The sequence below is a fragment of the Salmo salar genome, chromosome 12, assembly GCF_965601325.2.
Source record: "Salmo salar chromosome 12, fSalSal1, whole genome shotgun sequence".
Lineage (NCBI taxonomy): Eukaryota > Metazoa > Chordata > Actinopteri > Salmoniformes > Salmonidae > Salmo > Salmo salar.
In genome coordinates this window covers 6,032,787-6,057,007 of record NC_138302.1, presented here as the reverse complement: position 1 = coordinate 6,057,007, position 24,221 = coordinate 6,032,787, and the positions used below count along the sequence as shown (strand labels likewise).

The following is a 24,221-nucleotide window of genomic DNA, read 5'->3' as shown; positions in this document are numbered from 1 at the left end:
CCATGCCAAATCTTTTCAGTCTCCTCAAGGAGGAATAGGTTTTGTCGTGTCCTCTTCATGTCTGTCTTGGTGTGCTTGGACCATGTTAGTTTGTTGGTGATGGGACGCCAAAGAACTTGAAGCTTTCAACTTGCTCCACTACAGCCCCATCAATGAGAATGGGGCCGTGCTCGGTCCTCCTTTTACTGTAGTTCATAATCAGCTCCTTTGTCTTGATCACGTTGAGCTGTAGTCAATGAATAGCATTCTCACATAGGTGTTTCTTTTGTCCAGGTGTGAAAGGGCAGTGTGGAGTTCAATAGAGATTGCATCATCTGTGGATCTGTTGGTGCAGTATGCAAATTAGAGTGGGTCTAGAGTTTCTGGGATAATGTTGTCGATGTGAGCCATGACCAGCCTTTCAAAGCATTTCATGATTACAGACATGAGTGCTACGGGTTGGTAGTCATTTAGGCAGGTTACTTTAGTGTTCTTGGGCACAAGGACTATGGTGGTCGGCTTGAAACATGTTGGTATTACAGACTCCGACAGGAAGAGGTTGTAAATGTCAGTGAAGACACTTACCAGTTGGTCAGTGACTGATGTGGTGTACTCATCAATGACATCGGAGGAATCCCGTAACATATTCCAGTCTGTGCTAGCAAAACTGTCCTGTCCTGTAGCTTAGCATCTGCTTCTTTTGACCACTTTTTTATTGATCAAGTCACTTGTGCTTCCTGCTTTAATTTTTGCTTCTAAGCAGGAATCAGGAGGATAGAATTATGGTCAGATTTGCCAAATGGAGGGCGAGGGAGCCCTTTGAATGCATCTCTGTGTGGAGTAAAGGTGGTCCAGAGTTTTTTCCCCTCTGGTTGCACATTTAACATGCTGATAGAAATGAGGTAAAACTGATTTAAGTTTCCCTGCATTAAAGTCCCCAGCCACTAGGAGCGCCGCCGCTGGATGACAATTTTTCTGTTTGCTCATGGCGGTATACAGCTCATTGAGCGAGGTTTTAGTGCCAGCATCAGTCTGTGGTGGTATGTAGACAATTACGAATAATACAGATGAGAACTCTCTAGGTAGATAGTGTGGTCTACAGCGTATCATGAGATACTCTACCTCAGGCAAGCAAAACCGCAAGACTTCCTTAGATATCGTGCACCAGCTGTTGTTTAGAAATATACAGTCATGGCCAAAAGTTTTGAGAATGACACAAATATTAATTTCCACAAAGTTTGCTGCTTCTGTGTCTTAAGATATTTTTGTCAGAAGTATAATTACAAGCATTTCATATGTGTCAAATGCTTTTATTGACAATTACATGAAGTTGATGCAGAGTCAATATTTGCAATGTTGACCCTGCTTTTTCAAGACCTCTGCAATCCGCCCTAGCATGCTGTCAATTAACTTCTGGGCCACATCCTGACTGATGGCAGCCCATTCTTGCATAATCAATGCTTGGAGTTTGACAGAATTTGTGGGGATTAAGGTCTGGGGACTTTCCTGTCCATGGACCCAAAATATCAATGTTTTGTTCCCCGAACCACTTAGCTATCACTTTTGCCTTATGGCAAGGTGCTCCATCATGCTGGAAAAGGCATTGTTCATCACCAAACTGTTCCTGGATGGAGAAGTTGCTCTCGGAGGATGTGTTGGTACCCTTCTTTATTCATGGCTGTGTTCTTAGGCAAAATTGTGAGTGAGCTCACTCCCTTGGCTGGTAGCGCTCACCTTGTCTTCTCCGGACAAGCTTTTTTCCGGATGCCCCAAACAATCGGAAAGGGGATTCATCAGAGAAAATGACTTTACCCCAGTCCTCAGCAGTCCAATCCCTGTACCTTTTGCAGAATATCAGTCTGTCCCTAATGTTTTTCCTGGAGAGAAGTGGCTTCTTTGCTGCCCTTCTTGACACCAGGCCATCCTCCAAAAGTCTTTGCCTCACTGTGAGCGCAGATGCGCTCACACCTGCCTGCTGCCATTCCTGAGCAAGCTCTGTACTGGTGGTGCCCCGATCCCGCAGCTGAATCAACTTTAGGAGATGGTCCTGGCTCTTGCTGGACTTTCTTGGGCACCCTGAAGCCTTCTTCACAACAATTGAACCGCTCTCCTTGAAGTTGTTGATGATCCGATAAAGGGTTTAGGCTCAATCTTACTGGCAGAAATATCCTTGCCTGTGAAGCCCTTTTGTGCAAAGCAATGATGACGGCACGTGTTTCCTTGCAGTTAACCATGATTGACAGAGGAAGAACAATGATTCCAAGCATCACCCTCCGTTTGAAGCTTCCAGTCTGTTATTCGAACTCAATCAGCATGACAGAGTGATCTCCAGCCTTGTCCTCGTCAACACTCACACCTGTGGGTTAGAAAGAATCACTGACATGATGTCAGCTGGTCTTTTTGTGGCAGGGCTGAAATGCAGTGGAAATGTTAGTTGGGGATTCAGTTCATTTGCATGGCAAAGAGGGACTTTGCAATTAATTGCAATTCATCTGATCACTCTTCATAACATTCTGGAGAATATGCAAATTGCCATCATACAAACTGAGGCAGCAGACTTTGTGAAAATGTATATTTGTGTCATTCTCAAAACTTTTGGCCATGACTGTACACAGGCCCTCGCCCTGTGTCTTACCAGAGGCTGCTGTTCTATCCTGCCAATAGTGTATAACCCACCAGCTGTATGTTATTGATGTCGTCGTTCAGCCACGAGTCGGTGAAACATAGGATATTACAGTTTTTAATGTCCGGTTGGAAGGATATAAGTGTTTTCCGTTTGTCCCATTTATTTTCCAGCGATTGAACGTTAACTAGCATTACGGAGGGCAAAGGCAGGTTAGCCACTCGTGGCCTGATCCTCACAAGGCACCCTGATCTCTTTCCGCGAAATCTCAGTCTCCTTCTCAAACGAATGACTGTGATGAGGGCCTGTTTTGGTGTTTGGAGTATATCCTTCCCATCCGACTCATTAAATTAAAATGATTCGTCCAATTTGAGGTGAGTAATCGCTGTTCTGATGTCCAGAAGCTCTTTTCGGTCATAAGAGACGGTTGCAGCAACATTATGTATAAAACAAGTTACGAACAACGTGAAAAAACAAACAAAATACAACGGTTGGTTAAGAGACAATAAAACAGCAGCCATCTCCTCCGATGCCATCTTCCAATTTATAGCAATGGTTATCAACTGTACTGCAGGGATGGAACGCAAGTATAATTGAGTTCTACTCCAGTCTAGTAGGTGGCGGTAATGCAACATTGCACGCCAACTGCCGTTAAACCTAATCGAAGAAGAAGAATCTAGTGGCCCACGTGACACGGGACGCTTCTTCAACAACAACACGGCTACTGATACATTCAGTCGCCACTCGGTAGCTAGCCAACGTAAAACCAAAACATTGAAGCTCTTTAGACCATTTTTGTGTGTATTGATCTCGGTGTAATTTGCTTGTTAAGTTTACACATTTGTTAAGGTTGATTATACTGAGCCTAGCACTAGGCTAATGCTAATTTTAGGTAGCCCAACCATGAACTCACAAAGACACTCAACCATTAACTCACAAAGATACTTCACCCCTGTTAAAGAAGAGGAGATCTGCTGGACGGAGAAAGAAGCTCTGGGTCTGAACATTGTCGTAAAAGAGGAAGAGGAGAATATTACAGTGAAAGAAGAGGAAGAAGCTTTCAGAATAAAACAGGAGGACGAGGAGGCTTTCACGTTGAAAGAAGAGGAGGATGTTACAGTGAAAGAAGAGAAAGAACCTTTTGGAGTGAAAGAGGAAAAGGAGGCTATCTCAATAAAAGAGGAGGAAAATGTTTTGGGAGTGAAAAAGGAGGAGGTTGAAGGAGAGGAAGTGGAGACTGGAGATCTGATTGACACTAGTGAGTATTGTCTTAAACACGGACACACAACTCAGTTGTTGATTTAATGTATGGCTTTAAAGCCAAAGGGGCATTCCACCATAGTTTTACAATTAAATATGTTGTTCAGTACCGTAGGAATTGTTAAATGGGAAATCTGCGATTGGTACCTACATGTTTGGACTTTCAAATGAATGATACAGAGGCCTAGCCATAGATTCTTAGAGAATATAACTTAGAAATACCCAATGAGCTTAGTTCAACTGTCCTACCTCACCAGAACCCAAACCTGGTGTACTCCATTGTGTGTAAACGATGTAATTGTAAACAAATACTCTATAGCCTCAAAACGTGGTTGAAATGGTCATTTTGATCTCAGGCATGGTCAGTCCTTGCATCCATAGCTCTGTCTATGAATTTGAGAGTGGTTACCTTTCTCCAAACTCATCCATCAGTGACAGTGGTGGGAAAAAGTACCCAATTGTCATACTTGAGTAAAAGTAAAGATACCTTATTAGAAAATTACTCAAGTGAAAGTAACCCAGTAAAACACTACTTGAGTAAGTCTTAGGTATATTTAAAACCAAATATTTTAACTATCAAAAGTAAATGTCATTGCTAAAATATACTGAAGTATTAAAAGTAAAAGTTTAAATAATTTCACATTCCTTATATTAAGCAAACCAAACGGCACAATTGTCAATTTAATTAATACATTTTTTGATAACCAGGGGCACACTCCAACACTCAGACATAATTTACAAACAAATCATTTTTGTTTTAGTGAGTCTGCCAGATCAGAGGCAGTATGATAAGTGCGTGAATTGAATCAGTTTCCTGTCCTGTTAAGCATTCGAAATGTAACAAGTACTTTTGGGTGTCAGGAGTAAAAAGTACATTATTTTCTTTGGGAATGTAGTGGAGTAAAAGTTGTAAAAAAAATTATAAATAGTAAAGTACAGATAACCCCAAAAAATGACTTAAGTAGTACTTTAAAGTATTTTTACTTAAGTACTTTTCACTACTGCAAGGTGACGCTAAAACTTTTAATTTAGCCTCTATACTCCAACGTTTTGGATTTGAGCTCAAATGTTTCATGAGGCCACAGTACAGAATACCCTCCAACCTTTTGTTGGAGGGTAAACAAGAATATAATATGTTTCTACATGCTACCAGGATTATGGATTATCATAAATGAATTGTGAATATTGATGACTAAGAAAGTTAGAGGCATAAACCTCAGACCCCCTAAGACATGCTAACCTCTCACCATTACAGAGGCATAAACCTCAGACCCCCTAAGACATGCTAACCTTTCACCATTACCAATAACAGGGTAGGTTAGAATGTTTTTGTGGTATGATATTCATGCCTCTAACTTTCTCACTAATCATTATTCATGATTCATTCATGATTATCTGTAACCATAGTAGCATCCACATGAATATAGAAGTGTTCAGAAACATGTACTATTCTTGTTTACAATAAAAGTGACTCCAAAATGACATAATACATTATTTAACATTCATTTATATTAGGCACAACATAATCTAAAACACAACCAAAACAAATTGCAAATTGCATCCGACAAGTTTGAGTCACAAACTTGATGAGGTCATTGCGTGCTATGAATATGGGACCAAATTCTACACGTTTGACTACTTTAATACACATACAGGCCTAAGTGAATTTGTCCAAGTACTTTTGACACCTTTTAAATGGGGAGACTAGATGCATATAGTGATTTCATTTCTAAATGGTCATTTCCATGTAAAAAGGACCAATGAGCACCAATGAGAAGTTCATGTGAAATTGGGTATCAAATGAAAGCTAAGAGATTGTATATATATTTTTTAAAATTAAGGCATATGTACATTTGAACCATTTTCCATCCCTATAAATTAGGAATAAGTAAAGGCTTTGATTTATTGTCAAACAGATGAAAAGGGGAACCTTAGAGAACCTCTAAGACCCCAGAGAAGGTATCAGAAATACATCAAAACACAATGTTGGAGTAAAGGCCCCGCCAACTAATATCAACACTTATATTTAGTTGTGGATATTTTTTTTTCTGCCACTTTCAAATGGAACTGGTAGTGTTTTTAACTATTTTGCAGACATGAAGGAAACAGTCAATCATAATATCAGTCAAATTCCCAGTTTATGCTACAAAACCAACTCTATATGAGGTTTTTAAAATAGGTTCTACTTGATTCAACGTTCCATGATGTACACTAAGGCATTGTTGGTAGAATAGATGGATGCAGTTCAATGGATAATTAATATAATTCACCAATACATTTACATTTACATTTAAGTCATTTAGCAGACGCTCTTATCCAGAGCGACTTACAAATTGGTGGATTCACCTTATGATATCCAGTGGAACAACCACTTTACAATAGTACATCTAAATCTTTTAAGGGGGGGAGGGGGGGGGGTTAGAAGGATTACTTTATCCTATCCTAGGTATTTCTTAAAGAGGTGGGGTTTCAGGTGTCTCCGGAAGGTGGTGATTGACTCCGCTGTCCTGGCGTCGTGAGGGAGCTTGTTCCACCATTGGGGTGCCAGAGCAGCGAACAGTTTTGACTGGGCTGAGCGGGAACTGTGCTTCCTCAGAGGTAGGGAGGCGAGCAGGCCAGAGGTGGATGAACGCAGTGCCCTTGTTTGGGTGTAGGGCCTGATCAGAGCCTGAAGGTACGGAGGTGCCGTTCCCCTCACAGCTCCGTAGGCAAGCACCATGGTCTTGTAGCGGATGCGAGCTTCAACAGGAAGCCAGTGGAGAGAGCGGAGGAGCGGGGTGACGTGAGAGAACTTGGGAAGGTTGAACACCAGACGGGCTGCGGCGTTCTGGATGAGTTGTAGGGGTTTAATGGCACAGGCAGGGAGCCCAGCCAACAGCGAGTTGCAGTAATCCAGACGGGAGATGACAAGTGCCTGGATTAGGACCTGCGCCGCTTCCTGTGTGAGGCAGGGTCGTACTCTGCGAATGTTGTAGAGCATGAACCTACAGGATCGGGTCACCGCCTTGATGTTAGTAGAGAACGACAAGGTGTTGTCCAGGGTCACGCCAAGGTTCTTAGCACTCTGGGAGGAGGACACAATGGAGTTGTCAACCGTGATGGCGAGATCATGGAACGGGCAGTCCTTCCCCGGGAGGAAGAGCAGCTCAGTCTTGCCGAGGTTCAGCTTGAGGTGGTGATCCGTCATCCACACTGATATGTCTGCCAGACATGCAGAGATGCGATTCGCCACCTGGTTATCAGAAGGGGGAAAGGAGAAGATTAATTGTGTGTCGTCTGCATAGCAATGATAGGAGAGACCATGTGAGGATATGACAGAGCCAAGTGACTTGGTGTATAGCGAGAATAGGAGAGGGCCTAGAACAGAGCCCTGGGGGACACCAGTGGTGAGAGCACGTGGTGCGGAGACAGATTCTCGCCACGCCACCTGGTAGGAGCGACCTGTCAGGTAGGACGCAATCCAAGCGTGGGCCGTGCCGGAGATGCCCAACTCGGAGAAGGTGGAGAGGAGGATCTGATGGTTCACCGTATCAAAGGCAGCAGATAGGTCTAGGAGGATGAGAGCAGAGGAGAGAGAGTTAGCTTTAGCAGTGCGGAGAGCCTCCGTGACACAGAGAAGAGCAGTCTCAGTTGAATGACCAGTCTTGAAACCTGACTGATTTGGATCAAGAAGGTCATTCTGAGAGAGATAGCAGGAGAGCTGGCCAAGGACGGCACGCTCAAAGAGTTTTGGAGAGAAAAGAAAGAAGGGATACTGGTCTGTAGTTGTTGACATCGGAGGGATCAAGTGTAGGTTTTTTGAGAAGGGGTGCAACTCTCGCTCTCTTGAAGACGGAAGGGACGTAGCCAGCGGTCAAGGATGAGTTGATGAGCGAGGTGAGGTAAGGAAGAAGGTCTCCGGAAATGGTCTGGAAAAGAGAGGAGGGGATAGGGTCAAGCGGGCAGGTTGTTGGGCGGCCGGCCGTCACAAGACGCGAGATTTCATCTGGAGAGAGAGGGGAGAAAGAGGTCAAAGCACATTTCTTGATAGGCCAAAACATATTGCTATCAGGTTGTAAATTACAGCTGGCCTGGTACATTGTTTGCTGCCTCCATTCGGGATGTACTGTTTCAGTTTCAATGACTCAATATTTTGGACAAAAACAGACGAATGTAATGAAGGCTGGGAATGTCAATACAATCAGATTAGCAAGGCAAATGATCACAAGTCAGTGGCTAATAGGCTAGCGTATCTATGTATGTAGCTCTTTATTTAGCATGCTAAAAACATGGAGCCTAACCTTAGCTAGCTAGGTGCTGGGAGGATGTCATGTCATTGGAGGAGTCGGTGAGTGACTGACCTTTTCGAATCTGGTATCAGAACAGAATTTAACACTAGGCTACTAAATATATTTTCAGCTGTTTATTAATAGAATTAGTCAGGCAGAATAAATGGTAAATGCAATTTTCGTATATACGGGTTCACTGTAACACCTCGCAGGGCAAACAGAGAACTAACTGTTTAAACACAAAGTTATTTTTTAATGCTCTGACAGATAGTTCCCGCTCAGAGCGGGCCTGTCAGAGTAGAGGCTGAGCTTGGCACATCACTGTTGCCAGGCGTAGTTGTCTTCCAGCTTATCTTTGTGTTTTTCACCCAAAAGTCAGTAACCCCAAGGACAGTCTTTTTATTATGCTACAGTTATTCTCCCCTCTATCAGTTCCTCACGAACACATGTCCTTGAGCAGCTTCACAACCAGGCATTGTGTGTGTGTGTGTCACGAGTCTACTCAGCCTACACCCTAGCTGCCCAGCAACCCTCCAGTTAGTCACGTCTGTTCTATGTTAATGCAATACAAACCTGTTATGTTTAACATTAATGTATTCATATGCTATGCAACACATCTAGTTTAATGAAATATAACCCAACACTATGCTAGCTAGCTATGCTGAACATGAACGACTGTTGTCCAGTTAGCATATCTCTTCAGAAATTCACTCTGGCTAGCTACTCTGATTTCAGAGCACTCTCGTCTGAGTGTGCCAGAGCACAGAATAACTGATGATTTTACGAACACGCCAACACCCGTTGAATATGGCCGGTGACAGTAAACGTTGGCAAAAAAAGTAAGTTAGTCACGAACCGGCTAGATAACATGTAAACAGCTTAACCTGCTCTGCTAGGATGAGGAAAAGGTTCCGAGTGAGGTGTTCTCTCATTTGTATATGGAAGTAGCTAGCTAGCAAGCTAGCCAACTTTAGCCAGTTAGCTTGGGTGCTTGGTTGGGACAAGCATACATTGGCAGACAAGGACAGAAGGACAAACAGGCTGGTTACTATTGCATACCCATCGTTTATCAGTGCAATTTTGACATTTGAGAGGGTTTTATCTAATGTTCCTTTGTTAGATTTTAGCTCATCCTTGGTCTGGCTAGCATTAGTTGTTGTTGTGCATATAGGGAAATATAGCCTACCTTTTCATGGCTGTTTGATCAATAGGACTGTAAAGTTCCCAAATGTAAAGAGGACTCCCGTGGTGTTTCCATAGTTACAGAAATCCATCCAGGTGCATTTTGAGGCTTTTTGCCAAATGTGTTCTAATGATCTACAGTTGTAAACACACAGATCTACTGTAGCTCTGATTGGCTATAGCGCACCGGGTAGACTGTGGGTCCTGCCTGTAAACACACAGTCCAGTTCAAAGTGAATGATGTCAGGGCCCGTGTAGCAAATGGCTCGTTTGTATAAAGAGCTACTGTAGCTCTGATTGGCTATGGCGCACCGTGTAGACTCTGGTCCTGGACGAGACAGATGTTTTATTAGGTTGTATTTACTACAGAGTCTATTAATTCTCCAAACACACGACCACTTTCCCATTCTGTTTTGCTATAGAATATTCACAAATGCCTCAGTATAGGTCATTCCCAAACATTCTAAGAATTTATAAAAACGTGACAATGACCATATCTAAGTGCTCGCTTGTCAGAAATTGTAAAACAAAAAGTGTCATATTCTTCCTGGGGGTGTATATGAACAACTTTCAATGCAATGTAACGAAACAAAACTAATTATGCAAGACTTAGTATGCAAAACTAACTATGCGAGATATTTTGTTGTAGGCAGAACGCTATTGTATTGATAGGCATGACTCAGGCCCATACTCTACACAGACCGGTGCGCCATAACCAGTCAGAGCTGCAGTAGGCCTATATGCAAATAAACAATTGCCATATATGGATCTATGCTGTTCATTTTGAACTGGACTGTGTTTACAGCATGAGCGGTCGTGAGTAGATGCGCTTGTTTTGAGATCAAAGCGAGAGCTGCATGTAGCCACGTGGGCACATTTGTGCATTTGTTCATATCGTTTGCTAATTAGTGAGTTATTAGCCCAGTTATAGGTCATTTGTAGTCAGCAATAGGGGAGGGATTGTTTCCTACAAGAGCACAAAATGTGTACATTTCTAGCCATCTTTGAAAAGAGAGTCAGGTAAAGAGCTTTTTTTTGTCTTAAAGGGGCAGTGAGTAGCTAAGTAGCCAATAGGCAGAGGGTAGCATAATGTGTCTGATTCTGTGTAATAATGGTATGGGAATAATTATGTATTTTATTATAAATTGCACAGAATTTTCACAACATTCAAGTTTGCACTCACACACCTTTTGCTCAGTTATAAAAAAATATATATTAGATGTAACATTTGTGTCCTCCACCAACTGCTGTTTTCAGCTCTCACCATAGGTTTTTAATGTTTCTGATCTGGACTCTTGCCTGGTGACTCCAGAACAGTCCCGCGTCTCTTCTTAACCATTCCTGGGTGCATTTTCATGTGTGTTTGGGGTCGTTGTCCTGCTGGAAGAGCCACAACCTTCAATGGAGACCCAGTTTTTGGCCACTCTGATAATCTGCTGATTTCATGATGTCTTGCGCACGTTCAAGGCCCGCAGTACCAGAGGCAGCAAAGCAACCTAGTACATAATTTTTATAAAACAAATCAAGAAATAATCAAATGGTTTGACAACACTGTATGGAAGGTTTTAAATTATATCAAACTCAAACTGTTTATCTTTTCCTGTGATGAAGACATGAATGTCTCATGGTATGGTGGGGTATGCAAAATGGGTCAACTTTGAGCACCTTTATCTCCTGTATGTTTTGGCATTGAAGTCCAAAAAGTCACTTTCTGAGCACTACTTCCATTGGCAAACATGTATGGAAATTTCTTTTTTTTTTTAATATATCAAAAGGGATGCTTTCAAAAATGTATTGGATTTACCCTACATCCACTTTGTCAGAACAAGCTCTCTTTTATTGAGGGATCTAGTCTGGATTAAACCTCATAGGAAGACTGTTTTATCATGTGGAGGTTTCATTCAGGTCTCTGTTTAACTAGATACTCTGTCTGTTTTTGGTAGGAGAGAGACCAGACTCTCACTCTGACAGCGGGAAGAGTCCTTCAGGGGAACCAGACTTGGAGACGCCAAAACCAGCAAGACAACATCACTGCTCCCACTGTGGAAAGAGTTTTAGCTGGTTAGGGTACCTAAAACGGCATGAGAGGACACACACAGGAGAAAAGCCTTTCCAATGTTCTCAGTGTGGAAAGAATTTTACCGTGTTAGTTAACCTGAAAAGGCATGAGAAAATACACTCTGGAGAAAAACCTTATCACTGTTCCCACTGTGGAAAGAGTTTTACTCAGTTAGGGAACCTAAAACAGCATGAGTGGACACACACAGGAGAAAAGCCTTACCACTGCTTCCAATGTGAAAATAGATTTTCACGATCAGTGGACCTCAAAGCTCATGAGCGAACACACACAGGAGAAAAGCCTTTCCAATGTTCCCAGTGTGGAAAGAGTTTTACCGTGGTAGCTAACCTGAAAAGGCATGAGAGAATACACACTGGAGAAAAGCCATTCCAATGTTCCCATTGTGGAAAGAGTTTTACTCAGTTAGGGCACCTAAAAAAGCACGAGTGGACACACACAGGAGAAAAGCCTTATCACTGTTCCCACTGTGGAAAGAGATTTTCACGATCAGGGGACCTAAAAACTCATGAGACAACACACACACAGGAGAAAAGCCTTTCCAATGTTCCCAGTGTGGAAAGAGTTATATTAAGTCACGCTACCTAAAAGAGCATAAGAGAATACACACAGGGGAAAAGCTTATCCAATGTTCTTAGTGTGGTGAAGGGTTCTCTCAAATAGATGGTATGAAGATAGTTGAGAACAAAGCCTTATGTCCCTACAGTGGAGAATGTTTTACCATGTTAGTTAACCTGAAAATACATAAAAGAATACACTCTGGAGAAAAGCCTTTCCACTGCTCCTAATATGGAAATACTTTTACCAGGTTAGGGAGTCTGGGTTTACATGAGGGGACACACAGAGAAGAGAAGCACTACCACTGGTCCCACTGTGGAACAAGTTTTAACCAGTTAGAGAAGATGAAATCACACAAGGTGATAGAGGCTGTGTTCTGTTTTTGACTGATAATTTGGGTTTTTCTTTATGCCACCTGAAATCAAATAGTTTATATGAAATCTTCCTATAAAAATAGGCCTACTTAAAAAAAAAAATCATCTTGAGAAAATAGCTCAAAGGCTGGGTGGGCGGTAACCCAATGGGTATGTCTGGGTAGAACGGTGGGAGGTAACACAATGGGTATCTCTGGGTAGAACGGTGGGAGGTAACACAATGGGTATCTCTGGGTAGCCTTTTGACCTTCTATTAAAACAGGTTTTGCTCTTTGGTCTTCTGTGGGTGAATAGAGGATTGTACTGTAGATGTAAGGATGGAGAAATTATTGCATATTTAAGGATGGTTTCACTAGGGTGGATAGAGGATTGTAGAGATAAGGATGGTTTCACTATGATGTATAGATGATTATAGATGTAAGGATGGTTTCACTAGGGTGGATAGATGATTGTAGAGATAAGGATGGTTTCACTAGGATGTATAGATGATTATAGATGTAAGGATGGTTTCACTAGGGTGGATAGATGATTGTAGATGTAAGGATGGTTTCACTAGGATATTGAATGGAAACCGAAACAGGGTCAAACAAGGAATATCCACATGGGCACTAAATGAAATACACTTCAACAAAGTTCTAAAACTATATACAATACACTTGGTAATGTTTCTAGCAATAAACAGGCTTTGAATATCACTTAGCACTCTTAACCAGAGGTAACTACAAACAATATACATCTACTATAACAATACTAAAGAGATACCTTGGCCACCACACACCACATTCATGCCATGTCTAGCACGTTAACGCGGCATCCGACAATTTGATTTCCATTTGTTCTGCCAACATTGATAAGATGTTGTCATGAAAAACATTCACTACCTCGTGCATGTTCCCATCAGTATTATTCCACCATGTCAGAGAAAACACAGGTGCTGATTGTTAAAAGGATTTGATTAATGCAACATATTTTCCTCAATACAAAAAGTACTCATATTGTTTAAAAGTGTTAGCCACTAGTGGGGGGTCATTATATACATGTATAAATTGTTACAGTATGTAGAAGGAGTATAGATCTAGCTGTTCATCTGTTTAAGTGAATGAATATGAAATGGTCTTAAATGCTTGTTTATATATAATATATATATATACACACATCTTTTTTTGTCTATTAGCAGACGCTTTTATCTAGAGAGACTTACAGTAGTGAGTACATACATTTTCATTCGTACAGGTCCTCCGTGGGAATCAAACCCACAATCTTGGCATTACTGTTCGATTCCCACGGGGGACCAGTACGAAAGAAAATGCTCTACCAACTGAGCCATGCTCTACCAATAGTATTTAAATTCTCACTCTTTAAAAATCTGCACTAGTCAATCATCACATGTTTGTTTTTGTACGTTTCCATATAATATCACACTTCAATTAAATAAAAAATAAACGTTTTGTCTGAAAATATTTTCCTCAACTGCGTTACCAACTCCAGTCAGCAGATGGCGATGTGCGTCTTTCGGGTGATGCTGCCAGAGTGTGACGTATAATCTAGTGGACAGGAGGACGCTTCTTCAACAATAACAAGTAGTCAGCTACCTTCATAGCCAAAAACAGTACATCTCTTTAGTCTGTTTTGGTGTATATTATTCAGTGTGTTTTAAACATACTTCTGTCGTATCTAGTTGTTGGCCCATTTAATGTAATATTTACGTTGTTTGTTGGGTAGCTGGCTTGCTAAGTTAGCATTAACCTTAGGTTAGTTGCTAATACTAAATATCTAGCTAGTTAACATCCCCGACCATGAACTCACTAAACTACTCCCCCCCTACTAAAGATGAGGAGGTCTGCTGGACAGAGAAAGAAGCTCCCGTGAAAGAGGAGAAGGAAGAAGAGAATGTCACAGGTTGAAAGAGGAGGGACAAGAGGAGGAGAAGGAGGGACAAGAAGAGGAAGATACGGGAGATCTGATTAATACTAGTAAGTCATGTTACTGTCTTAAAACAGGGGCACAAACTCTTCAATCATTGAAGATTGCAAGGTCACATGGTTGAAGAGCTATAGAAAGTTTCAAGTATTTATAGAAAAATGTGTACTTTATGGGAAAACCATAGGGTGCGCAATGTGTGTCCCGACCCTGTGAATAATTGAACGTTGGGTTGGGGTGTCTAGGTTACATGGCCAAGGACCTATTGAAAACGGAAGTGCTTTTTAAAAACATGTTCATTTTCTTAAAAAGTTTCTATTTTTTTTTACAAATATAGAGTGTGCAACATCCCTCTATGTTAGGAATAATGGACAGTTGTAATTATGTTTCTAAATCACGTGGTGAAAGAGCTTTTTAAATTGTTTTTAAAAATCGAATATTTAGATACATTTGTATAAGTGCTTCATGAGAAAACCAAAGGGTTTGCAATGGGTGTCCCTATTGTGTGAACAATCCTAAATTGGTTCAAGGTGTCTATGCAGAAGCAGATTGGTCATCTGGCAATTCTGAAATATGCCAGATGGGATGGACCCTTTTTTGTTGGGTGGGCTGGTCAAAATTGACACATACAAAAATATATTTTGTATATTAAAATGGTGACATGGCCGGCAGCCCCTGTGGCCTGTTAAGATCAGTGGGTAATGGTGACGTGGCCGGCGGCCCCTGGGCCTGTTAAGATCAGTGGGTAATGGCTGGCCCCCCTACCAAAATGGGCCGGCCCGGTTTTCTAATAGGTTGAGCTGAGGTCATGCAAACTCACATTCAAAGTCAAACGTATCATCAGCATAGACAGCCAAGGTCATGGACCGTCAAAATTGGAAAGGGTGCCTAAATGTAAAAAATACATTTTTTACGTAGTTATTAGACATTGATTACACTATCACTTGTATTTCATGCCACAACGATTCATCGATGCTGGTAAAATTGTCTTGCGCACCTACAATGCTGGTTATAAAAGAAAAGCTAGCTAGCTCTGTAGCTAGCTAACTATATAGCTAGGTGTCATCATCTAAAATAACCCTACATTTATAAGACAGTTTTTATTTGATTAATGGTGGTGTGGACCCATCTACGTGAAGCTAGCCACAATAAGGATTAGCCACAATGGTGAACTTTGTGGTTAGCCTTCAAAATAAAAGTCTGGGATAATTCTACTATTTGTATTCATTTGCTTCACTGTCAATGACACTTTTACTTTGAAGGCACACCGCAATTTCACTATTGTGACTAATCCTTATTGTGGCTAGCTTTACAACACATAACCAAGTCCGGTCGAGCGTCACTAGTCAGATGAAGCTAGCTGGCTGCTTATAACGTTAGCTTTGGGCAACAGGGTTAAGTAGCTGACTAGCTAACATTATTTATTTTCATGAACTAAAGTTCAATTTCAATAGGCGAACAACAAGTGGCAACCAAGCTAATACTTACTCACAAGGATTCCTAAATCATTGCTAAGAATACTGAAAATGACTGCAGTTTCTACTAGAGGTCGACCGATTAATTGGAATGGCTGATTTATTAGGGTTGATTTAAAGTTTTCATAACAATCGGTAATCGATATTTTTGGACACCGATTTGTCGATTAAAAATAAATAAATTATATACAAAAATTAGATATATATATTTATTTTTTAAATTATTTTTTTACACCTTTTATTTAACTAGGCAAGTCAGTTAAGAACACATTCTTATTTTCAATGACGGCCTAGGAACGGTGGGTTAACTGCCTTGTTCAGGGGCAGAACGACAGATTTATACCTTGTCAGATTGGGTATTCAATCTTGCAACCTTACGGTTAACTAGTCCAACGCTCTAACCACCTGCTTTACATTGCACTCCACGAGGAGCCTGCCTGTTACGCAAATGCAGTAAGAAGCCAAGGTAAGTTGCTAGCTAGCATTAAACTTATCTTATAAAAAACAATCAATCAATCAATCATAATCACTAGTTAACTACACATGGTTGATGATATTACTAGTTTATCTAGCCTGTCCTGCGTTGCATATAATCGATGCGCATTCGCGAAAAAGGACTGTCATTGCTCCAACGTGTACCTAACCATAAACATCAACGTCTTTCTTAAAATCAATACACAAGTATATATTTTTAAACCTGCATATTTAGCTAAAATAAATCCAGGTTAGCAGGCAATATTAACCAGGTGAAATTGTGTCTCTTCTCTTACGTTCATTGCACGCAGAGTCAGGGTATATTCAACAGTTTGGGCCACCTGGCTCGTTGCGAACTAATTTGCCAGAATTTTACATAATTATGACATGACATTGAAGGTTGTGCAATGTAACAGGAATATTTAGACTTAGGGATGCCACCCGTTAGATAAAATACGGAACGGTTCTGTATTTCACTGAAAGAAAAAAACGTTTTGTTTTCGAGATGATAGTTTCCGGATTCGACCATATTAATGACCTAAGGCTCATATTTCTGTGTGTTTATTATATTATAATTAAGTCTATGATTTGATAGAGCAGTCTGACTGAGCGGTGGTAGGCACCAGCAGGCTCGTAAGCATTCATTCAAACAGCACTTTCGTGCGTTTTGCCAGCAGCTCTTCGCGCTGTTTATGACTTCAAGCCTATCAACTCTCAAGATTAGGCTGGTGTAACCGATGTGAAATGGCTAGCTAGTTAGCGGGGTGCGCGCTAATAGCGTTTCAAACGTCACTCGCTCTGAGACTTGGAGTAGTTGTTCCCCTTGCTCTGCATGGGTAACGCTGCTTCGAGGGTGGCTGTTGTCGATGTGTTCCTGGTTCGAGCCCAGGTAGGAGCGAGGAGAGGGACAGAAGCTATACTGTTACACTGGCAATACTAAAGTGCCTATTAGAACATCCAATAGTCAAATGTATATGAAATACAAATGGTATAGAGAGAAATAGTCCTATAATTCCTATAATAAATACAACCTAAAACTTCTTACCTGGGAATATTGAAGACTCATGTTAAAAGGAACCACCAGCTTTCATATGTTCTAATGTTCTGAGCAAGGAACTTAAACGTTAGCTTTTTTACACATATTGGCACATATTGCACTTTTACTTTCTTCTCCAACACTTTGTTTTTGTAATTATTTATTTGAGGCTAAATTGTTTTGATAGATGTATTCTATTAAGTTAAAATAAGTGTTCATTCAGTATTGTTGTAATTGTCATTTTTACAAATAAATAAATCCATTTTTAAAAAATCGGCCGATTAATCGGCATCGGCGTTGAAAAATCATAATCGGTCGACCTCTAGTTAGGATACTGCCGCCTTCGAAGTGAGTTAGGGTTAGGACACTGCAGTCCATCGGAGTGGGTTAGGTGTTAGGACACTGCCGTCCATCGGAGTGGGTTAGGATACTGCCATCCATCGGAGTGAGTTAGGACACTGCCGTCCATCGGAGTGGGTTAGGTGTTAGGACATTGCCGTCCATCGGAGTGGGTTAGGTGTTAGGACACTGCCGTCCATTGGAGTGGGTTAGGTGTTAGGACACTGCCGTCCATCGGAGTGGGTTACGTGTTAGGACATTGCCGTCCATCGGAGTGGGTTAGGGTTAGGACACTGCCATCCATCGGAGTGGGTTAGGACACTGCCACCATCGAAGTGATTTAGGGTTAGGACACTGCCGTCCATCGGAGTGGGTTAGGTGTTAGGACATTGCAGTCCATCGGAGTGGGTCAGGTGTTAAGACACTACCGTCCATTGGAGTGGGTTAGGGTTTGGACACTGCCATCCATCGGAGTGGGTTAGGGCACTGCCACCATTGAAGTGAGTTAGGGTTAGGACACTGCCGTCCATCGGAGTGGGTTAGGTGTTAGGACACTGCCGTCCATTGGAGTGGGTAAGGTGTTAGGACACTGCCGTCCATTGGAGCGGGTTAGGTGTTAGTACACTGCCGTCCATTGGAGTGGGCTAGGGTTAGGACACTGCAGCCATCGATGTGAGTTAAGGTTAGGACACTGCCGTCCATCGGAGTGGGTTAGGGTTAGGACACTGCCGTCCATCGGAGTGAGTTAGGTGTTAGGACACTGCCGTCCATCGGAGTGGGTTAGGTGTTAGGACACTGCCGTCCATTGGAGTGGGTTAGGTGTTAGGACACTGCCGTCCATTGGAGTGGGTTAGGGTTAGGACACTGCCGCCATCGATGTGAGTTAGGGTTAGGACACTGCCGTCCATCGGAGTGGGTTAGGGTTAGGACACTGCCGTCCATCTGGGTTAGGTGTTAGGACACTGCCGTCCATTGGAGTGGGTTAGGTGTTAGGACATTGCCGTCCATCGGAGTGGGTTAGGATACTGCCGCCATCGAAGTGAGTTAGGGTTAGGACACTGCTGCCCATTGGAGTGAGTTAGGACCCTGCAGCCATCGAAGTGAGTTAGGGTTAGGACACTGCCGTCCATTGGAGTGGGTTAGGACACTGCCGCCATCCAAGTGAGTTAGGGTTAGGACACTGCCGTCCATTGGAGTGAGTTAGGACCCTGCCGTCCATCGTAGTGGGTTAGGGTTAGGACACTGCCATCCATTGGAGTGGGTTAGGACCCTGCCGCCATCGAAGTGAGTTTTGGTTAGGACACTGCCGTCCATTGGAGTGGGTTAGGGTTAGGACACTGCCATCTATCGGAGTTGGTTAGGACACTGCCACCATCGAAGTGAGTTAGGCTTAGGACACTGCCGTCCATCGGAGTGGGTTAGGTGTTATGACACTGCCGTCCATTGGAGTGGGTTAGGTGTTAGGACACTGCCGTCCATTGGAGTGGGCTAGGGTTAAGACACTGCCGCCATCGATGTGAGTTATGGTTAGGACACTGCCGTCCATCGGAGTGGGTTAGGGTTAGGACACTGCCATCCATCGGAGTGGGTTAGGACACTGCCGTCCATCGGAGTGAGTTAGGGTTTGGACACTGCCGTCCATCGGAGTGGGTTAGGTGTTAGGACACTGCCGTCCATTGGAGTGGGTTAGGTGTTAGGACACTGCCGTCCATTGGAGTGGGTTAGGTGTTAGGACACTGCTGTCCATTGGAGTGGGTTAGGACACTGCCGTCTATCGGAGTGAGTTAGGGTTAGGACACTGCCGTCCATCGGAGTGGGTTAGGTGTTATGACACTGCCGTCCATTGGAGTGGGTTAGGTGTTAGGACACTGCCGTCCATTGGAGTGAGTTAGGACACTGCCGCCATCGATGTGAGTTATGGTTAGGACACTGCCGTCCGTCGGAGTGGGTTAGGGTTAGGACACTGCCATCCATCTGAGTGGGTTAGGACACTGCCGTCCATCGGAGTGAGTTAGGGTTTGGACACTGCCGTCCATCGGAGTGGGTTAGGTGTTAGGACACTGCCGTCCATTGGAGTGGGTTAGGTGTTAGGACACTGCCGTCCATTGGAGTGGGTTAGGTGTTAGGACACTGCTGTCCATTGGAGTGGGTTAGGACACTGCCGTCTATCGGAGTGAGTTAGGGTTAGGACACTGCTGTCCATTGGAGTGGGTTAGGTGTTAGGACACTGCCGTCCATCGGAGTGGTTTAGGATACTGCCGCCATCGAAGTGAGTTAGGGTTAGGACACTGCTGTCCATTGGAGTGGGTTAGGTGTTAGGACACTGCCGTCCATTGGAGTGGGTTAGGTGTTAGGACACTGCCGTCCATTGGAGTGGGTTAGGTGTTAGGACATTGCCGTCCATCGGAGTGGGTTAGGACATTGCCGTCCATTGGAGTGGGTTAGGATACTGCCGCCATCGAAGTGAGTTAGGGTTAGGACATTGCTGCCAATTGGAATGAGTTAGGACCCTGCAGCCATCGAAGTGAGTTAGGGTTAGGACATTGCCGTCCATTGGAGTGGGTTAGGACCCTGCCGCCATCGAAGTGAGTTTTGGTTAGGACACTGCCGTCCATCGGAATGGGTTAGGGTTACGACGTTTATTCCACAGAGAGGCATCTGAACCGTCTGGAAAAATATATAAAAAAACAGTAATAAACGATAACATTTATAATTCTCGTTGTTGATTTCAGGGAATGTCAGCTTAAATGTTGATGGATGCACTCTGAATAAAATGATCTTATAAATGACTAACATGTCAAAGTAAAATGTATGTGGAGGTTTTATTCAGGTCTTTATTTAACTAAATACCCTGTTTGTCTTTGGCAGGAGAGAGACCAGATTCTGACAGCGGGAAGAGTCCCTCAGAGGAGCCAGGCACAGAGACGTCCAAACCAGCGAGACGACGCCACTGCTCCCACTGTGGAAAAAGTTTTACTAAGTTACGGAACCTAAAAGAGCATGAGAGGACACACACAGGAGAAAAGCCTTTCCAATGTTCCCAGTGTGGAAAGAGTTTTACCCGGTTAAGGACCTTGAAAAGGCATCAAGGTATACACAAAAAAGGAAGGAAGCCATACCACTGCTCTCACTGTGGAAAGGGTTTTACCAGGTTAGGGAGCCTGAAAATACATAAGAAAATACACCCTGGAGAGAATCCCTGCCACTGCTCTCAGAGTGGAAAGGTTTTTACTCCATTAGGGAGCCTGAAAATACACAAGAAAATACACTCTGGAGAGAAAGCTTACCACTGCTCCCAATGTGGAAAGAGTTTTACCCAGTTAGGGAGCCTGAAAATCCATCAGAGAATACACTCTGGAGATAAGCCTTACCACTGCTCCCACTGTGGAATGACTTTTACCAGGTTAGGGAGCCTGAAAACGCATGAGAGAATACACACAGGAGAGAAGCCTTTCCAATGCTCTCAGTGTGGAAAGTGTTTTACCCAGATAGGGAGCCTTAAAGATCACGAGAGAATACACACAGGAGAAAAGCCTTTCCAATGCTCCCAGTGTGGAAAGAGTTTTACCACGTTAGGGAACCTAAAAGATCATGAGAGAATACACACAAGAGAGAAGCCTTTCCACTGCTCCCAGTGTGGAAAGAGTTTTACCCACATACGGTATCTGAAAAAACATGAGAAAACACACACAGGAGAGAAGCCTCACCTCTGCTCCCAGTGTGGAAATAGTTTTACCCAGTTAGGGGACCTGAAAAGGCATGAGAGGACACACACAGGAGAAAAGCCTTTCCAATGTTCCCAGTGTGACAAGAATTTTACTCGGTTAGGGAACTTAAAAGAGCATGAGCGAATACACACAGGAGAGAAGCCTCACCTCTGCTCCCAGTGTGGAAAGAGTTTTACAAAGTTAGGGGCCCTGAATAGGCATAACAGGACACACACTGTAGGGGATAAGCCCTACCACTGCTCCCAGTGTGGAAAGAGATTTAACTGGTTAAGGCATCTGAATAAGAATGAAATAATACATACACAGGAGGAGAAGACATACCACTGCTCTCATTGTAGAAAGACATGTTCACAGTCAGGGGACCTGACAAGACATGGGAGAATTGAGGAGCTATGTTCTGTCTGATTTTTTTTCGACTGAGAATTTGTCTTTTTGGTTTATGCCACATTAAATAAAATTGTATATGTGGGTGATTCACATGAGACCAGTTTTAAACATGTCTGTAGCAATATACAGCTCCAGTCAAAGGTTTGGACACACCTACTCTTTCCAGGGTTTTTCTTTATTTGTACTCTTTTCTATATTGTAGAATAATAGTGAAGACATCAAAACTATGGAATAACACATATGGAATCATGTAGTAACCAAAAAAGTGTTAATCAAATCAAAATATATTTTATATTTGAGTTTCTTCAAAGTAGCCACCCTTTGCCTTGATGATAGCTTTGCACACTCTTGCCATTCTCTCAACCAGCTTCACCTGGAATGCTTTTCCAACAGTCTTGAAGGAGTTCCCATATTTGCTGAGTACTTGTTGGTTGCTTTTTCTTCACTCTGCGGTCCAACTCATCCCAAACCATCTCAATTGGGTTGAGGTCGGGTGATTGTGGAGGTCAGGTCATCTGATGAGGCACTCCATCACTCTCCTTCTTGGTAAAATAGCCTTTACACAGCCTGGAGGTGTATTTTGGGTTATTCTCCTGTTGAAAAACAAATGATAGTCCCACTAGGTGCAAATCAGATGGGATGGCGTATCGCTGCAGAATGCTGTGGTAGCCTTGCTGGTTAAGTGTGCCTTAAATTCTAAATAAATCACAGACAATGTCACCAGCAAAGCACCATCACACCACCACCTCCATGCTTCATGGTGGGAACGACACATACGGAGATCATCCGTTCACCTACTCTGCGTCTCACAAAGACATGGCGCTTGGAACCAAAAATCCCACATGTGGATCATCAGACCAAAGGACAGATTTCCACCGGCCTAATGTCCATTGCTCTTGTTTCTTGACCCAAGCAAATCTCTTATTCTTATTGGTGTCCTTTAGTAGTGGCTTCTTTGCAGCAATTTGACCATGAAGGCCTGATTCACACAGTCTCCTATGAACAGTTGATTTTGAGATGTCTGTTACTTGAACTCTGTGAAGCATTTATTTGGGCTGCAATCTGAGGTGCAGTTAACTCTAATCAACTTATCCTCTGCAGCAGAGGTAACTCTGGGTCTTCCTTTCCTGTGGTGGTTCTCATGAGAGCCAGTTTTTTTTGTGACTGCACATGAAGAAACTTTAGAAGTTCTTGAAAGTTTCCGTATTGACTGACCTTCGTGTTTTAAAGTAATGATGGACTGTCATTTCTCTTTGCTTATTTGAGCTGTTCTTGCTATAATATGGACCATAATAATTGGCCCGACCAACCAGTGCTTCTGCACTGGTTGGTCGGGCCAATTATTATGGTCCATATTATAGCAAGAACAGCTCAAATAAGCAAAGAGATTATTATGGTCCACCGGGCTATCTGCATTGTGTCCCACCACCCGCCAACCCCTCCTTTACGCTACTGCTACTCTGTTCATCATATATGCATAGTCACTTTAACCATATCTACATGTACATACTACCTCAATCAGCCTGACTAAGTCTGTATGTAGCCTCGCTACTTTTATAGCCTCACTACTGTATATAGCCTCGCTACAGTTATTTTTCACTGTCTTTTTACTGTTGTTTTATTTCTTTACTTACCTACAGTGGGGGAAAAAAAGTATTTGATCCCCTGCTGATTTTGTACATTTGCCCACTGACAAAGAAAGGATCAGTCTATCATTTTAATGGTAAGTTTATTTGAACAGTGAGAGACAGAATAACAACAGAAATTTCCAGAAAAACGCATGTCAGAAATGTTATAAATTGATTTGCATTTTAATGAGGGAAATAAGTATTTGACCCACTCTCAATCAGAAAGATTTCTGGCTCCCAGGTGTCTTTTATACAGGTAACGAGCTGAGATTAGGAGCACACTCTTAAAGGGAGTGCTCCTAACCGCAGCTTGTTACCTGTAAAAACGACACCTGTCCACAGAAGCAATCAATCAATCAGATTCCAAACTCTCCACCATGGCCAAGACCAAAGAGCTCTCCAAGGATGTCAGGGACAAGTTTGTAGACCTACACAAGGCTGGAATGGGCTACAAGACCATCGCCAAGCAGCTTGGTGAGAAGGTGACAACATTTGGTGCGATTATTCGCAAATGGAAGAAACACAAAATAACTGTCAATATCCCTCGGCCGGGGGCTCCATGCAAGATCTCACCTCGTGGAGTCGCAATGATCATGAGAACGGTGAGGAATCAGCCCAGAACTACACGGGAGGATCTTGTCAATGATCTCAAGGCAGCTGGGACCATAGTCACCAAGAAAACAATTTGTAACACACTTCGCCGTGAAGGACTGAAATCCTGCAGAGCCCGCAAGGTCCCCCTGCTCAAGAATACATATACATGCCCGTCTGAAGTTTGCCAATGAACATCTGAATGACTCAGAGGACAACTGGTGAAAGTGTTGTGGTCAGATGAGACCAAAATGGAGCTCTTTGACATCAACTCAACTCGCCGTGTTTGGAAGAGGAGGAATGCTGCCTATGACCCCAAGAA

The 24,221-nt window shown here is 42.8% G+C and overlaps 2 protein-coding genes across 2 annotated transcripts; both read left to right on the top strand.

The window, feature by feature from the left end:
* The first annotated feature begins 3,287 nt into the window (after nt 1-3,287).
* On the top strand, nt 3,288-13,107 carry LOC145859381 (uncharacterized). Its single transcript, XM_082958497.1, has 2 exons — nt 3,288-3,860; nt 11,256-13,107. The coding sequence occupies exons 1-2, from the start codon at nt 3,482-3,484 to the stop codon at nt 11,975-11,977; spliced, it is 1,101 nt and encodes a 366-aa protein (XP_082814623.1). The 5' UTR covers nt 3,288-3,481; the 3' UTR covers nt 11,978-13,107.
* Nucleotides 12,468-23,390, top strand: LOC145859343 (uncharacterized). Its single transcript, XM_082958393.1, has 3 exons — nt 12,468-12,471; nt 14,157-14,294; nt 20,434-23,390. The coding sequence occupies exons 1-3, from the start codon at nt 12,468-12,470 to the stop codon at nt 21,696-21,698; spliced, it is 1,407 nt and encodes a 468-aa protein (XP_082814519.1). The 3' UTR covers nt 21,699-23,390.
* The last annotated feature ends 831 nt before the right edge of the window (nt 23,391-24,221 follow it).

What these genes read in the sequence shown, in the direction of transcription:
- LOC145859381 (XM_082958497.1), top strand. Translation starts at nt 3,482, where the DNA reads ATGCTAATTTTAGGTAGCCCAACCATGAACTCACAAAGACACTCAACC. An exon ending in TGGAGATCTGATTGACACTA is followed by an intron (nt 3,861 to 11,255) that starts GTGAGTATTGTC and finishes TGTTTTTGGTAG; the next exon opens with GAGAGAGACCAGACTCTCAC.
- LOC145859343 (XM_082958393.1), top strand. An exon ending in GGGAGATCTGATTAATACTA is followed by an intron (nt 14,295 to 20,433) that starts GTAAGTCATGTT and finishes TGTCTTTGGCAG; the next exon opens with GAGAGAGACCAGATTCTGAC.